General features: G+C 38.8%; 1 protein-coding gene and 1 pseudogene across 1 annotated transcript in view; one reads left to right on the forward strand and one right to left on the reverse strand.

Annotated features, from left to right (window-relative positions):
- Positions 1 to 17,085, forward strand: part of ADAM18 (ADAM metallopeptidase domain 18) — a 135,485-nt gene that overhangs the window by 81,793 nt on the left and 36,607 nt on the right. The window contains exon 14 of the mRNA XM_027962623.2: positions 8,704 to 8,902. Coding sequence (XP_027818424.2) covers positions 8,704 to 8,902 — 199 coding nt within the window. The remainder of the gene's footprint in view (positions 1 to 8,703; positions 8,903 to 17,085) is intronic.
- Positions 11,504 to 15,054, reverse strand: LOC114111044 (S-phase kinase-associated protein 1-like; annotated as a pseudogene).

Genomic DNA, 17,085 nt, shown 5'->3' on the forward strand with positions numbered 1-17,085 from the left:
GTCTGTTGTCCCCTTCTCATCCTACCTTCAATCTTTGCCAGCATCTTGGTCTTTTCCAATGAGTCAGTTCTTTGAATCAGTTGGCCAGAGCATTGGAGTTTCAGCTTCAGCATCAGTCTTTCCAACACATAGTTAGGGCTGATTTCCTTTAGGATGGACTGGTTGGATCTCCTTGCAGTCCAAGGGACTCTCAAGAGTCTTCTCCAACACCGCAGTTCAAAACATGTATAATATCATATAAGAAATGAATCGCCAGTCCAGGTTCAATGCAAGATACAGGATGCTTGGGGTTGGTGCACTGGGATACCCAGAGGGATGGTACGGGAGGGAGGTGGGAGGGGGATTCTGGATGGGGAACACGTGTACACCGATGGCAGATTTATATTGATGTATGGCAAAATCAATACAATATTGTAAAGCAATTAGCCTCCAATTAAAATAGATAAATTTAAATTAAAAGAAATTTAAAAAAGCATCAATTCTTTGGTGCTCAGCTTTCTTTATAATCCAACCTCACATCAATGCGTGACTACTGGAAAAAACATAGCTTTGACTAGATGGACATTTATCAACAGATTAATGTCTCTGCTATTGAATATGCTGTCTAGGTTGGTCATAACTTTTCTTCCAAGGAGCAGGTGTCTTAATTCATGGCTGCAGCCACCACCTGCAGTGATTCTTTTTTTTCCTCAGTGCTTCCACTGCTTTTATTTTTTATTCTATTTTTTTTAATTTTGATTTTTACTTTATTTTACTTTACAATACTGTACTGGTTTTGCCATACATTGGCTTGAACCCACCACGGGTGTACATGCATTCCCAAACATGAACCCCCCTCCCACTTCCCTCCCTATTACATCTCTATGGGTCATCCTCATGCACCAGCCCCAAGCATGCTGTATCCTGAATCGGACATAGACTGACCATTCGTTTCTTACATGATAGTATACATGTTTCAATGCCACCAAAAATAAAGTCTGTCTCTGTTTCCACTGTTTCCCCATCTATTTGCCATGAAGTGATGGGACCAGATGCCACGATCTTAGTTTTCTGAATGTTGACCTTTAAGCCAACTTTTTCCACTCTCTTCTTTCACTTTCATCAAGAGGCTCTTTAGTTCTTCTTTGCTTTCTGCCATAAAGGTGATATCATCTGCATATCTGAGATTATTGATATTTTTCCTGGCTACCTTGACTCTAGCTTGTGCTTCATCCAGCCCAGCATTTCTCATGATGTACTCTGCCTATGAGTAAAATAAGCAGGGTGACATTATACAGCCTTGATGTACTCCTTTCCTGATTTGGAAACAGTCTATTGTTCCATGTCCAGTTCTAACTGTTGCTTCCTGACCTGCATACAAATTTCTCAAGAGGCAGGTCAGGTAGTCGTATATTCCCATCTCTTTAAGAATTTTCCACATTTTATTGTGATCCACACAGTCAAAGGCTTTGGCATAGTCAATAAAGCAAAAGTAGTTGTTTTTCCGAAACTCATTTGCTTTTTTCATGATACAACGAATGTTAGAACTTGATATCTGATTCCTCTGCCTTTTCTAAATCCAGTGTGACATCTGGAAGCTCACAGTTCACGTACTGTTGAAGCCTGGCTTGGAGAATTTTGAGCATCACTTTGCTAGCATGTGAGATGAGTGCAATTGTGTGGTAGTTTGAGCATTCTTTGGCATTACCTTTCTTTGGGATGGAATGGAAACTGACCTTTTCCAGCCCTGTGGCCACTGTTGCATTTTCCAAATTTGTTGGCATATTGAGTGCAGCACTTTCACAGCGTCATCTTAAGATCTGAAATAGCTCAACTGGAATTCCATCACCTCCACTAGCTTTGTTCGTAGTGATGCTTTCTAAGGCCCGCTTGACTTCACATTCCAGGATGTCTGGCTCTAGGTGAGTGATCACACCATTGTGATTATCTGGGTCATGAAGATCTTTTTTTGTACAGTTCATCTGTATATTCTTGCCACCTCCTCTTAATATCTTCTGCTTCTGTTAGGTCCATACCATTGCTGTCCTTTTTTGTGCCCATCTTTGCCTGAAATGTTCCCTTGGTATCTCTAATTTTCTTGAAGAGATCTCTAGTCTTTCCTATTCTATTGTTTACCTCTGTTTCTTTGCATTGATCACTGAGGAAGGCTTTCTTATCTCTCCTTGCTATTCTTTAGAACTCTGCATTCAAATGGGTATATCTTTCCTTTTCTACTTTGCTTTTCACTTCTCTTCTATTCACAGCAATTTGTCAGGCCTCCTCAGACAACCATTTTGCCTTTTTGCATTTATTTTCCTTGGGGATGGTCTTGATCCCTGCCTGCTGTACAATGTCATGAACCTCCATCCATAGATCTTCAGGTACTCTGTCTAACATATCTAATCTCTTGAATCATTTGTCACTTCTGCCAGGATCCAGCCCCGGTGGATCCAGGGAATTTGAAGGGTGGATGGAGTCGGTGAAGAAAACTTTTTTATTTATTAATATAAGATTAGATTAGGAAGAAATAGTGTAGTAAGAAAATTAAGTGGAGAGAAGAGGCTGATTAACTTGGGTTACGTGGAAAACCAATAAAGTTCCAGACAAGGAGCTTGCACTGTCTACGTTAGGCCGCCGGAGCCTGGTTGAATATCGGAGAGTGCCCCGCCTTGGGCTCTCTTACGAATCTTAAAAGCCTGGACAAGTTAGTAGACATAGTGAGCCTCCACATCCCAGATGGGAATTCAGCCTGAAATTAGAGTAAAGAGGAGACTCGGAGGAAACCAGTCCAGCAACTTGCTCTCCTTCTATTGTCCTTCAAGGCCCTTTATACTTTTGATTATACATAGAGATCAATGGGTAATACAAAATTATGTAGCGTTAGCAGCCCAGACTCTTTCTGTATATCTTTTTGTATACAAAAGGTCTCAGGTGATTTACATTATCTTCTGGCCAAGAGGCTTGTTAACACTTTTGGCTCTCTTCCTTAATGAATGTTAATTTTGTTTCCCCTGAAGTGTTTTTCTTTAATCTGCATCTCCTTAAAGTGCTAAAGTTACATCTCTATAGAACAAAGGTGCAGTGGGTTATAACAAAGAAGGTACTTAACTCAAAGATCTAATGTTGCTAATACCAGATCTACTACTTGCATTTCTATATACCAACTATATCTAAAAATAAAGGATATGAAAATTTGGCAGCAAGTATTGGCTCAACAAATGAAACTTTTAATCAGTCCTATTCTAATGATTTTGACTCCTTGGAAGCCCCTACATTCCTAGGATGTTTTAAGCTTCCTGTGCCTCCTGTGGTCAGGAGGCCTCAAACAATCACTTACGCAGCTGTATGAGTCCTGCAGGCAGGCTAGAAAGCCATCAGAGGGGTTTTTGGATTGAAACAGTCTTTCAAATGCAGAAGACTAAAGCCCTGAATTGACTTTTTCCAGAGAATGTCAGAAGAGTGGAAAAGCAGGCAGATTATTATTTTTTGGGGGGTGGATGCTCAGGAAATTCCAGGGGGAAAACCTGAGGTCTGATTAGCCTTGCCATCAGAGCTCTACCGCATGACCTTGTCATGGGTGGAATTCCTCACACTGGCTCCCGGCACTTCCACTGTATAATCATAAGGAATTTGATTTAGGTCACACCTGAATGGACTAGTGGTTTTCCCTACTTTCTTCAACTTAAGTCTGAATTTGGCAATAAGGAGTTCATGGTCTGTGCCACAGTCAGCTCCCAGTCTTGTTTTTGCTGACTGTATAGAGCTTCTACATCTTTGGCAGCATAGAATATAATCAATCTGATTTCAGTATTGACCGTCTAGTGATATCCATGTGTTGTCTTCTCTTGTGTTGTTGGAAGAGGGTGTTTGCTATGACCAGTGCGTTCTCTTGGCAAAACTCTTATTAGCCTTTGCCCTGCTTCATTCTGTACTCCAAAGCCAGATTTGCACGGACGGAGGAGCCTGGAAGGCTGCAGTCCATGGGGTCGCTGAGGGTTGGACACAACTGAGAGACTTCACTTTCACTTTTCACTTTCATGCATTGGAGAAGGACATGGCAACCCACTCCAGTGTTCTTGCTTGGAGAATCCCAGGGACGGGGGAGCCTGGTGGGCTGTCGTCTATGGAGTCGCACAGATTCGGACACGACTGACGCGACTGAGCAGCAGCAGCAGCAGCAGCAGCAGCAGCCAGGTATTTTTGACTTCCTACTTTTGCATTCCAGTCCTTTATAATGAAAAGGACATCTTTTTGGGGTGTTAGTTCTAGAAGATCTTGTAGGTCTTCATAAACCTGTTCAACTTCAGCTTCTTCAGCATTACTGGTCAGGGCATAGACTTGGATTACTGTAATACTGAATGGTTTGCCTTGGAAATGAATAGAGATCATTCTGTCATTTTGAGATTGCATCCAAGTACTGCATTTCAGACTCTTTTTGACTATGTTGGCTACTCCATTTCTTCTAAGGGATTCTTGCCCACAGTAATAATAGGTCATTTAAATTCACCCATTCCAGTCCATTTTTTTTTTCTCTGATTCCTAAAATATTGATGTTCACTCTTGCCATCTCCTGTTTGACCACTTCCAAGTTGCCTCGATTCATGGACCTAACATTCCAGGTTCCTATGGAATATTGCTCTTTAGAGCATAAGACTTTGCTTCCATCACCAGTCGCATCCACAGCTGGGTGCTGTTTTTGCTTGGCTCTGTCTCTTCTTTGTTTCTGGAGTTATTTCTCCACCGTTCTCCAGTAGCATATTTCGCACCTACCTACTTGGGGAATTCATCTTTCAGTGTCCTATCTTTTGCCTTTTCATACTGTTCATGGAGTTCTCAAGGCAAGAATACTGAACCTTGTGTGCACCAGGCCCTGTATATTCCATGGAATTCTCCAGGCCAGAATGCAAGAGTGGGTAGGTAGCCTTTCCCTTCTTCAAGAGATCTTCCCAACCCAGGGATCGAACCCAGGTCCTCCAACCTGCAGGCGGATTCTTTACCAGCTTAGCCACAAGGGAAGTCCAAAAGTGTAGGGTAGTGAAAATACAAAGAATCCTCACATTAATAAATCAAAGTTGAGTCACACACCACACACACAAACACACACACACTGGCAAATGGAGTACCCAAGCAATTTACAACAATGAAAAGTATAATTGTTCAGTGTGTGCACTGATCATCTGCAGTAATTAAGATAAACACAAATAAAATGATAATATAATATTATAGAGCAGTTATCCAAATAGCAGTTTTAAAAACAATGCCAGATATTATCTAAGGAATGGGACTAAAGATCTTTGTTTCATGGTGTTTTTGGAAATTTGAATTACTTTAATCCCTTTCCTGAGCAATTTTTGCATATTCCGATTAGAGTATAAATTATTATGTTAATTGATTATTATGAGTTTATGTCTTACGTATGTACCCTAGAAACATGACCATGTGTGGAAAGCTCAGGAAAAAAAAAGTATTAATTACAGGATAATTTGCAGTAGCAAATTTTAAAGGCAAATTTAATGTTTACTGTTGTTGGAATGGTTACATAAATTATTGAATATAGTACAAGAGTTAATAAGTGCAGGCTCAATATGCATGAACTTAGAAAGCAAGTTTCATAATGCAAAATATTTTAATTCCAACTCTGGTAAGTTATATACACACAAATATTCCGTATATTCTTTTTGCTCATTTTTTTTCTATTAGAGTATAATTCATTAGAGTAAAATTATTTTAGTGACTGCTCCTGAGTATTATGACAAACATATTCAACCTTATAACAAGCCCCACAATCAAAGGATAGGCAATTTCATTACCAGGTCTCTCAAACCCCCCTACCTCCATGCCACTTTGTAGATAGTTCACACCTCCACCCACAGGCCTTAGTAACTACAGATCTGTTTTCTGCATTTCTGGTTTTGCAAAAGCAAATTGCATTTTATTGAATCTCATGTGTGTAAACATTATAAATAGGCATCTTCAATTCAGTCACACAGTGATATCTGACTCTGCAATCCCACAAACTGCAGCATGCCAGGCCTCCTTGTCCATCACCAACGCCCAGAGCTTGCTCAAACTCATGTCCATTGAGTTAGTGATGCCATCCAACATCTCATCCTCTGTTGTCCTGTTCTTCTCCTGCCTACAATCTTTCCCAGCATCAGGGTCTTTTCTAAGGAATCAGTTCTTCACATCAGGTGGCTAAAGTATTGGAGCTTCAGTTTCAGCACCAGTCCTCCCAATGCCTGTTCAGGATTGATTTCCTTTAGGATTGACTAGTTTGATTTACTTGCAGTCCAAGGGACTCTCAAAAGTCTTCCCCAACACCACAGTTCTTAGCATTATGCATTTGAGCTTCATTTATGTTGTGTTTATCAGTATTTCATTCGTTTTTTATTGCTGAATAGTATTGCAAGCAATTTAAGGATGTACCACAGTTTGTTAATACAGTTCCCAGTTGAGGGATATTTGGTTCATTTTCCATTTGGGGTGGTGAAAATACAGCTGCTATAAAATTATTCATAAGCAGATTTTGCATGAATATTAGGGTTTTTTCACTTAGATAACTATAAATGAAATTGTTGGTTTGTACAGTAAGTGTATATGGAGTTTTATAGGAAACTGTAAACCTATATTCTAAACTGACTGTACTATTTTGAATTCCCAGTAGCTATTAATGAGCCTTGCAATTGGTCTACAAACTAAATGTAGACTCTAAAACTGCACAACATGATTTGATTTTGTCATTGCTACTTGTTTATTATTTAACCTTAAAAATCATTGTACTATTAATAGTTTCTCTGAGTTTACAGATCTTTGATCAATCAGAGTTTGGTTTCATATAATACACCACTTCATATATGGAGATGGACCTTATATAAAAGAACATCTCTCACATATTATAAACACAAAATATTTTGTTGCTTGTTTTGCTTTATATAGTCTTATTTTTTAGAACAAGTAAAATGAAGAAAACAGAATTTTGCAATTAGCATCATTTATTCCATTTCTGGGTCTCTTTATTTCCTTCTATAAATTTCTGCTCGGTACCATACTCCTTATATCTGAAGACTTCCTTTACTAGTCCTTGTAATTTCTATCTGCTGAAATCAATTGTCTTAATTATTGTTTTCCTGGGCAAGTCTTTATTTCACAGTCATTATTGAAATATATATTTCCTAAGAATGGAATTCTAGGTTGAAAGAGTTTCTTCTTCATACAGTCGTTTATAAGATGGCATTTCATTCATGTATTGCTCATATTTGCCTCAGTCTGTTAAATATTAGGTCAATGGAACTGGATTGTAGAGTGTGTGGGTTACTTCAGCATGCATAGAATGTCAGCTTCTGGCCATGGAACTTCATCATAGAAGGCAACGATGCCTGATTAAGTCAACATGGACTAAAGATATGATCATAAATGTACTCTTTATCTGAGCTATGAAAAGAGGATTTTAGCTCACAAATGATAAATATAATGGTGATGATGACAGCAATGGTAATGGCTACTCCACATATTGTTTACCATATGTTGTTCAAGCACATGTTACATTAATTCAGTTTAATACTAACAAGAACCTTACGAGAGAATGATTATTATCCCAAGTTTACAAATGAGGAATTATGTGTCTCACTCACACAAGTAAGTTAGTAAAAGTCCAAGCAAGATATTAAAACCAGGAAGCTTTTTTAAAAAATATTTTCTTTTATATCAGACTATAGTTGATTTACGATGTTGTTCTAGTTTTGGGTGTACAGCTAAGAGATTCAGTTATACAAATTATATATGCATAATTCTTTTCCCATTTAGGTTATTACAGAATATTGAGGAGAGTTCCTTGTGCTATACAGTAGGTCTTTGCTATCTATTTTAAATAGATAGATTAAATTAGGCTATCTATTTTAAATATAATGGATTATATGAAACCAGGGAGTTTGTCTCCTGGGTATCTCCAAGAAGAAAATGGTAGAGGCAGTGTTTCTCCAGTTTTGAGGAGCAAGTATGCTTCATCTGTTTGATCTGTCTCCATCCAAATGCTGGTTAGTCTGGTGGTCTTTTGATGTAAAACACAAAACTCTGGTGGAGGATCCTTTTAGCCTTTGAGATAGTTACTTTTCCTCAGGCTTCATGATGAATACTCTGCCTGCCCTTTCCTTCGGAGAGCTCAGCAATAGGGCTCTGTAATCCTCTCTAGTATCAATATGGTAAGTTCCCTACCTATGAACCTTCAACTCACAAACTGTCAAATATGGCAAATGTGCATTTGCTTCCCCAAGGAACCAGAACCCGTGCTATTAACATCAAGCATGATCGAAACATCATCCTCCATCTCCTATTCCTGATGATCTTTCAGCTCTACCATCTCTCACCTGGTCTTCCTCCTCCAGTCGGTAATTCTTGCCTGTTCACTCAATGCCAGCCCCTGGATACCAGCTATTGTGCTGTACTAATGTACTTTTCAAGATATTATAAGATTTAAAATATTTATTTTTTTAAGTATTATTTTGTGAAAAGGACAATAAATCTGTTACAGTATGGTGCTGTACAGCCAATTGTGTTAGTTAAGTGCCTAGGCTAACTTTGTTGGATTTATGAACAAATCGAATTTCCAAATGGAGTAGAATGCATTGATATGTAGGGGACTTGCTGTAATCAGGCACATCTCACTTTCTCTTCAGTAAGAAATTGAGAATAGTCCCTCATGGAACATGATTTTCATTTTCCTCCTAGATATCAGTAGCAGGTACTCCCTGTAGAAAGAGTGTGGATCCAGAGTGTGATTTTACCGAGTATTGCAATGGGACTTCCAGTAATTGCGTTCCTGACACATATGCCATGAATGGCCAGTTGTGCAGGTTGGGGAATGCATATTGTTACAACGGACGATGCCAAACTACTGACAACCAGTGTGCTGAGGTATTTGGAAAAGGTATTTCTTTTTTTCATATATTTCTCTTTTTCTTGTCTTTGATGAAGCAGAGAAAGTTAATAATTTTATTAAGCCTCAATATCAGGGTACATATCTTCTTAATATCCTGCATGATCCTTGGGGTGGATATTTAAAGCACTTTCATACCAGAGGACACAGTAAAGCACTTCTGCAACTGGTTGATTTGTGAACTGAACTAGCCACCTTTGACATGGAACACCATTTTTACTTAAAATAATGATTGAGACAAATGATGTTGATTAAGAGTTGGGTATTTGGAAGACATCAAAAATGAATGAAGTGAGCATGTCATTTCAAGGAAAATAACTGGCCGAATCTGTTGCTAAGGATAAAACTCAAAACTTTTCAACTAAAGCTTTGGGTTTTAGAAACATTATCTGCCTCTGTGACTTGACAGCTTCCCCACACACTTAAAGTTAAGTGTAAAAATTTAAATTAAAATTAACATTAGTATTGGGGTTTCTCTGGTAGCTCAGATGGTAAAGAATCTGCCTGCAATGCAGGAGACCCAGGTTTGATCCCTGGGTGAGGAAGGTGCCCTGGAGTAGACCATGGCAACCCACTCCAGTATTCTTGCCTGGATAATCCCATGGACAGAGGAGCCTGGTGGGCTACAGTAAATGATATGGCAAAGAGTCAGAGACAACTGAGTGACTAACACACACAATATTAGTACTAATATGATCGTTACCTGAACTCTTTATAAGTAGATTGCTTATCTCCATTTTGTTTCCTTTTACTTCTGGGGAACATATTCCTCCTTTGCCTCATTTTGCCTGATTCTTTATTTACATTTCTATGTATTAGGTGGGTTGGGGGCTTCCCAAGTGGCACTAGTGGTAAAGAATCCAACTGCCAATGCATGAGACATAAGAGATACAAGTTCAATCCCTGGGTGAGAGGGCATGGCAACCCACTCCAGTATTCTTGCCTGGTGAATCTCATGGACAGAGGAGCCTGGTGGGCTACAGTCCATATTTGCAAAGATTTGGACACAACTTAGCATGCAGCACACTTTAGGTGGGTTGATTTCATTTTATAGCACACTTTCTATGGAACCCAGCAGCACACTGCTCTCCATTCTCCAGAGCTATGTGCTCAAAGGGTACTCTTGATGTGGACTGCAGGACCTGCAGGGTCCTGGGTCTGGTCTGGGCCCACTGCTGGGAGGTGCTGGGTCCCAGAGCACCTGGGCAGGGGCTGGAGGTTCCTGTCTTATATATTTATCCTAAATTTGGATCCCTCTCTAAGATATAATAGATATCACACAACTCTAGAATTGGAAGAACTGAATCACAACGTCAGTAAAGATTAAATTTGAATGAAGGAAAATTAGTTTTTGTAGGAGTGTTTCAAACTTTGAGGATAGTATTGTACATTCCTTTTCTTACGGTTTGGTTTTTGGTTTGGATCTTAACTTTCTCATCAAAAAGATCCATATTTACAGCTCAAATTAGGAGCTATATTTATGTATATAGAGGTTGGAATAGCAAGTTAGTAGATTTCATAATTTTACTGAACTTCTTACTTTACCATTCATAACCTAATTTTAGTGGCCTGAAACTTTAAATGTTCTTCATTCTGAAAGTATAGAATTATATTTCCTCACTGAAGAACTGATAGGATAACAGTAGTCTCAGGCAATTGATTAAAATTTGTTTTTATACTTCACTTTTTAAACAATTTTTGAGAATAATTCACATGACTAATACATATATCCCTCCTTTTCAGACAGTGATTATTCATAATACCTCAATATAATTTTATAGTTTTAAAGAAGTAAATTAAGTTTAGAATAAATCAAAATTACTCAGTGACATACAAATAAAATCATTTGCTAACTGAGTAAAGGTAGCAGAACACCAAATTTCAGTTATTTGCCTAGCTGTAACACAAGGTTTATAGTTTGTACCAAATTACACAGTACTTGTTTTATGTTGTCTTCCTAACTATTATTTTTTTTTAATTTCCTGTAAGTTTTTTTTAATCTTCCTAATTATTTGAAACTCATCTTTAGTAACAAGTTTCAGGTTAGGTGACAACCAAAATTCCAGAGCTACAGAGCTTTCATCTTTCATGAATCACAGATCAGTGCTATTTTCTCTATGCTATGTTTTCAAGATGTTGCTTTTTACTTGGTTCTTTGTTGTTAATTTTACAATGCTCATTTGCATTTGAAAATATTATTTGTCTTTGCTACAGTAACTTTTGACCAACGTGTAATGCATCACTTTTAAATTAAATAATTTACTTATTACTTATTTACTCTCTGTAAGATCCAATAAGTTGAATCTAGGACACAATCCTTTTATGTTTTTAAAATTTTTTCTATAGAGAACCAACAGTGCAATTTTATTCAGAGCAAAGAAAAAGGAAACTTTTAACCATACTAGAAGAAACTGAGCCATAAGTTTGGAATCTCTACTGAAACTACACGTGCAATGAGGACAAAATTCTGCCAATACAATTGATTTGCTGCTGCTTTTGTTGTCTGTGTCTCTAATATTACAATTATAAACAAAACAGGGCAGCTAATATTTGCAATGATTGCTGCACTGTTGCAGCATCTGGCACACAATTTCACTTCTCTTCACATGGCTGGTTCTCTTTGCATACCTGGGTTTCCCCTTCTTCAGTAAAATCACTTTTGATATTGAATGTCTTTCAAATCTCCTTACTTTCCCCCTTGATCATATTGACAACAGCCTTGCAGGTAACATCAAGCAAATCTTTGATTTCTAAGTAGTTTGCTGCCAGTGTAAGATCAAATCATGTTCCTTGGTGAACTTTCAGGAAGTTGTTCAGATATTCAGAGATATCATCTGTCCATTTTTCTTTGTTCTCATTGTCCTCAGGATGATGAGGATTGTCTTTGTGATGGGTGCACCACAGAATGACCATTTTTTGTTTGTTTGTTTGTTTTTTTAGATACTACTGCGTTAACATTTGACAAAGGGACAGGATTATCATCTCTTTCATCGTCTATTCCCAAATCCGCCTTTAGCGGCACTTGGATAGCTTTCACACTCTTTTTATTAGTGACCATAACATAGTTTTCTTTCAACATGTACTTGATGAACAGCGATTTCCAATACAAATGATAGCCATCGATTGTTTTGCAATTTCAGCATCAACTTTGATTATCCATCAGACCTCTGCAACCCCTACCTCAAAAGCTTGGCTCCGTCTCCACAAAGCAGAAATGGGGGACTGGCTGCCATACTCTTTGGACTGAAAGAGTCCTTCCCACACTCTTTTTAATTAAATGAACCTTTAACACCAAACCTAGTTACTTAACATTTGACATCTTCTTGAGTTCTAATGAAAATAAGGATGCTTAGTAAAGATGTAACCACTCGTGAATTTCCTCTTGGAATATACACTCTAATATCTCCACAAAACTTATTCAAATAGGTCAAAATCAATCTTTTGATGTAGTTTATTAATTTCTTCATCCAAAAATATTCATTTAATTCAGACTTAAATTGAAAAAAATAGGAAAAACCATTACACCATTCAGGTATGACCTAAATTAAATTCCTTATGATTTTACAGTGGAAGTGAGAAATAGATTCAAGGGACTAGATCTGATAGACAAAGTACCTGAAGAACTATGGACAGAGGTTTGTGACATTGTATAGGAGGCAGGGATCAAGACCATGCCCCAGGAAAAGAAATGCAAAAAGGCAAAATGGTTGTCTGAGGAAGCCTTACAAATGGCTGTGAATAGAAGAGAAGTGAAAGGAAAAGGAAAAAGGAAAGATATTCCCATTTGAATGCAGAGTTCCAAAGAATAGCAAGCAGAGATAAGAAAGCCTTAGTCAGTGATCAGTGCAAAGAAATAAAGGTAAACAATAGAATGGGAAAGACTAGAGATCTCTTTAAGAAAATTAGAGATACCAAGGGAATATTTTATGCAAAGGTGGGCACAATAAAGGACAGAAATAGTATGAAATAAAGAAAGCAGAAGATGTTAAGAAGAGGTGGCAAGAATTCACAGAACTATACAAAAATATCTTCACGACTCAGATAATCACGATGATCACTCACCTAGACCAGACATCCTAGAATACAAAGTTAAATGGGCTTAGGAAGCATCACTATGGACAAAGCTGGTAGAGGTGATGGAATTCCAGCCTGTTGAGCTATTTCAAATCCTAAAAGATGATGCTGTGATAGTGTTGCACTCAATATGCCAGCAAATTTGGAAAACTCAGCAGTGGCCACAGGACTGGAAAAGGTTAGTTTTCATTCCAATCCCTAAGAAAGGTAACGGCAAAGAATTCTCAAACTACCACACAATTGCACTCATCTCACACACTAGTAAAGTAATGCTAAAAATTCTCCAAGCCAGGCTTCAGCAGTACGTGAACCATGAAATTCCAGATGTTCAAGCTGGATTTAGAAAAGGCAGAGGAGCCAGAGATCAAATTGCCAACATCTGCTGGATCATTGAAAAAGCAAGAGAGTTCCAGAAAAACATCTACTTCTGCTTTATTGACTATGCCAAAGCCTTTGACTGTGTGGATCATAATAAACTGTGGAAAATTCTGAAAGAGATGGGAATGCCAGACCACCTGACCTGCCTCTTGAGAAACCTATATCCAGGTCAGGAAGCAACAGTTAGAATTGGACATGGAACAGACTGGTTCCAAATAGGGAAAGAAGTATGTCAAGGCTGTATATTGTCACCCTGCTTATTTAGCTTATATGCAGAGTACATCATGAGAAATGCTGGGCTGGAGGAAACAAAAGCTGGAATCAAGATTGCCGGGAGAAATATCAACAACCTCAGATATGCAGATGACACAACCCTTATGGCAGAAAGTGAAGAACTAAACAGCCTCTTGATGAAAGTGAAAGAGGAGAGTGAAAAAGTTGGCTTAAAGCTCAACATTCAGAAAACGAAGATCATGGCATCTGGTCCCATCACTTCATGGGAATTAGATGGGGAAACAGTGGAAACAGTGACAGACTTTATTTTTTGGAATCCAAAATCACTGCAGATGGTGCAGTCATGAATTAAAAGATGCTTACTCCTTGGAAGAAAAGTTATGACCAACCTAGAAAGCTTATTAAAAAGCAGAGACATTACTTTGCCAACAAAGGTCCATCTAGTCAAAGCTATGGTTTTTCCAGTAGTCATGTATGGACGTGAGAGTTGGACTATAAAGAAAGCTGAGCGCAGAAGAATTGATGCTTTTAAACTGTGGTGTTGGAGAAGACTCTTGAGAGTCCCTTGGACTGCAAGGATATCTAGCCAGTCCATCCTAAAGGAAATCAGTCCTGAATATGCATTGGAAGGACTGATGCTAAAACTGAAACTCCAATAATTTGGCCACCTGATGTGAAGAACTGACTCATTTGAAATGACCCTAATGCTGGGAAAGATTGAAGGCAGGAGGACAAGGGGACGACAGAGGGTGAGATGGTTGGATGACATCATCAACTTAATGTTCATGCATTTGAGTGAACTCCAGGAGTTGGTGATGGACAGGGAGGCCTGGCATGCTGCATTCCATGGAATCACAAAGAGTCGGACACGACTGAGCCGCTTAACTGAACTGAGCTGATTCATTCACTCGATTCTTATCTCAAGCAGGCATTTTTTTTTCTTGTTGTTGTTGCCAAAACTATGGGCAAAAAGCAGTTCTTGTAGTAGCCTACTATATGAGACATACAAATTAACAAAAATTGCTTACATTCTGCATTATTTCTTTAAGTAAACTTAAACTTTTAAAGCATCTGTAGAGTCAATCATAGTCATCATGTTTGTCCATTAAATATATATATATGTGTGTATATATATATATATATATATATATAGTGAGAATGTATGTGCACAGGGCTGATAATATTCAAGTTGAACACATGTGCATGGTTACTGTACTCACAGAGCTTAGAGTCAAGAGACAAAGACAGTAAATACATACACACCAAAGAAACATAAAGCTCCTAATTGTACAAAGTGCAGTTAAAGGAAAGAAAATAGAATGTTGAAAGGAAAATGAGTTGTAGAGGACAAGAAGAATACTGCTGAGTGTCATCAGAGAGCCTCCAGCTGTCAACTCACCCCCTTGATCTCCAAGGCTAGCTAATTGTAGTGGGTCAAATCTTTGCTGGGCCTGCATCTTAATTTGATTTCTTCTCTGCTCCCTCCTGTTGCTTCCCTCTCACTTCCTGATGGTCTGGATGATCTGATCACTAATAGTTTGCACATTGTACCTCATCCAGAGGCTGACTTCTGGTCAGCCACTAACTCTTGTTACTGACAGCAGTGCGAGAAAATACAAGATACATTTTCAGAATGACATCACTCACTAACAGGCAATTAATGAACACCTCATCACTGGTGGAAACTGACAATGTGCTCACAGAATGAACAGGGATAGGATGCTAGTGATAGGGTATACCTTGTATCAGCTGGTATGAGTGAACTGTATGGGGAAATAGTAATTGCCAGGGCAATGGAACTGAATATCTATTACAAAGCAACATTGGAATCTGGGAAAAGATAGCAAAAAGATATTGGTACAGAGTCTAAGCTTGCTCTGTTTGCCACACAACAGGCCAATAATCCAGAGACAAGGTGTTGAGGTAAGGACTATGACTTTATTCAAAAAGCCAGCCAGCCAAGAAGGTAGCAGACTAATGTTTCAGAATAACCATCTTATCAGGCTCTTTTATAGAACAGAGATGGGGGAGGTGAGGAAATAAAAAAGTAGAATGGGAGAGAGAGAGGTGGTGAGGAAATAAAGTAAAAAAGGCCACCAGTCTTCCCAAACATCTCCAGGAATGACAAGCTTGTGGAAGGAATGTATTAATCTCTTCTTTATCACAGCCATTCACAGGGGGGTAGGGTCATGTTAGTTGTCTATGAGCTGAACAAAGGCATTTTAGCTTAACAATCAGGCAGAGTAGCAGGGTTCTGTGAGGCAGACCATTATGTATACTCATAATAACCAAAACAATGAAAAGCAAGTCAAAGAAACAGTTCCAACATGGAGTCAGAATTGGCTCTTCCCTGCAATAGGATGATTTGAATTCAGACTGAGTGGAAGGGCCTCCCTATTAACTTATATAGTTAAAATCAGAGGATAGAGAAAGTTGAAGACTTCCCAAGTTGAAGGAACTCCAGAAAAGGTTCAATTGTCAATCAAATCTATTTTGCCAGGTTAAAGATCTGGTTGGGAAGAAAATGAGAATTTTGCATTGAGGACGGGAGGAATTAAAGATATGTCCCCTAAACTTTTGAGCATCCAGACTTCTCTGAAACTTTTGAATCTATAAAATATCAAACTGCCCCGTGTCATACCAACACCTGCATCCAATCTGGCATGGGGATGTTCCCCTTGCTTGAAAATAATACAGAACTCTGTATTGACTAAAGAAAAGATGCACAATGTGGGCGTGCAAGTTATTTTATCTGGGGCAAGATTGGGACTGCAGCCTGGGAGACAGCCCCTCAGATAGCTCCGAGAAACTGCTCCAAAGATGTAGTGGAAGAAGGCCAATGCATATGATCATGGCAAAGGTGGAGTACATGAAATAAAGTGCATATTTTACAAGAGGTTTTCTGCTAATCATGAGGAGCTGATGTCACCATGAAGGGATTTCATGCTTTTCTAGATATGAGGAGAAGTAAGGTTTGGGATCATGAAATCAGATCCTGAAAATATCTAACTATCTAAAGACCTGTTCCATCAGTTTTCCTGGAGCAGAGAGTGCCTCATTCTCCACCCTGAACTCCCTTCAGAGCAGGTCAAAGGTCAACAGCTGCAGCTGCAGAAGATTCCATCTATGCAGAGGCAGATGGCAAATGCTGTCGGCAAGCACCAAGTTGTAGTTGACACCTGTCACACAAAATGTATCCCCCTGAGTTTCTTCCCCTGCATTTTGGGCACTAACTTAAAATAGAGTTAAGACACAGAGCTCTTTTAAACTAGAGCCCAGATGTCCTGGAGCTTATACGGGAGTAACAGAGCTCTCATTGGAAAAGACCCTGATGCTGGGAAAAATGGAAGGCAAAAGGAGGAGAGGGCAGCAGAGGAAGAGATGGCTGGAAAGCATCACAGACTCAATGCATATGAATCTGAGCAGACTACAGGATCTCCAGAGGACAGGGAAGCCTGTGCTGCAGTCCATGGGGTCACAAAGAGTCA

Source organism: Ovis aries, chromosome 26 (genome assembly GCF_016772045.2).
Source record: "Ovis aries strain OAR_USU_Benz2616 breed Rambouillet chromosome 26, ARS-UI_Ramb_v3.0, whole genome shotgun sequence".
In the NCBI taxonomy this organism is placed as follows: Eukaryota; Metazoa; Chordata; class Mammalia; order Artiodactyla; family Bovidae; genus Ovis; species Ovis aries.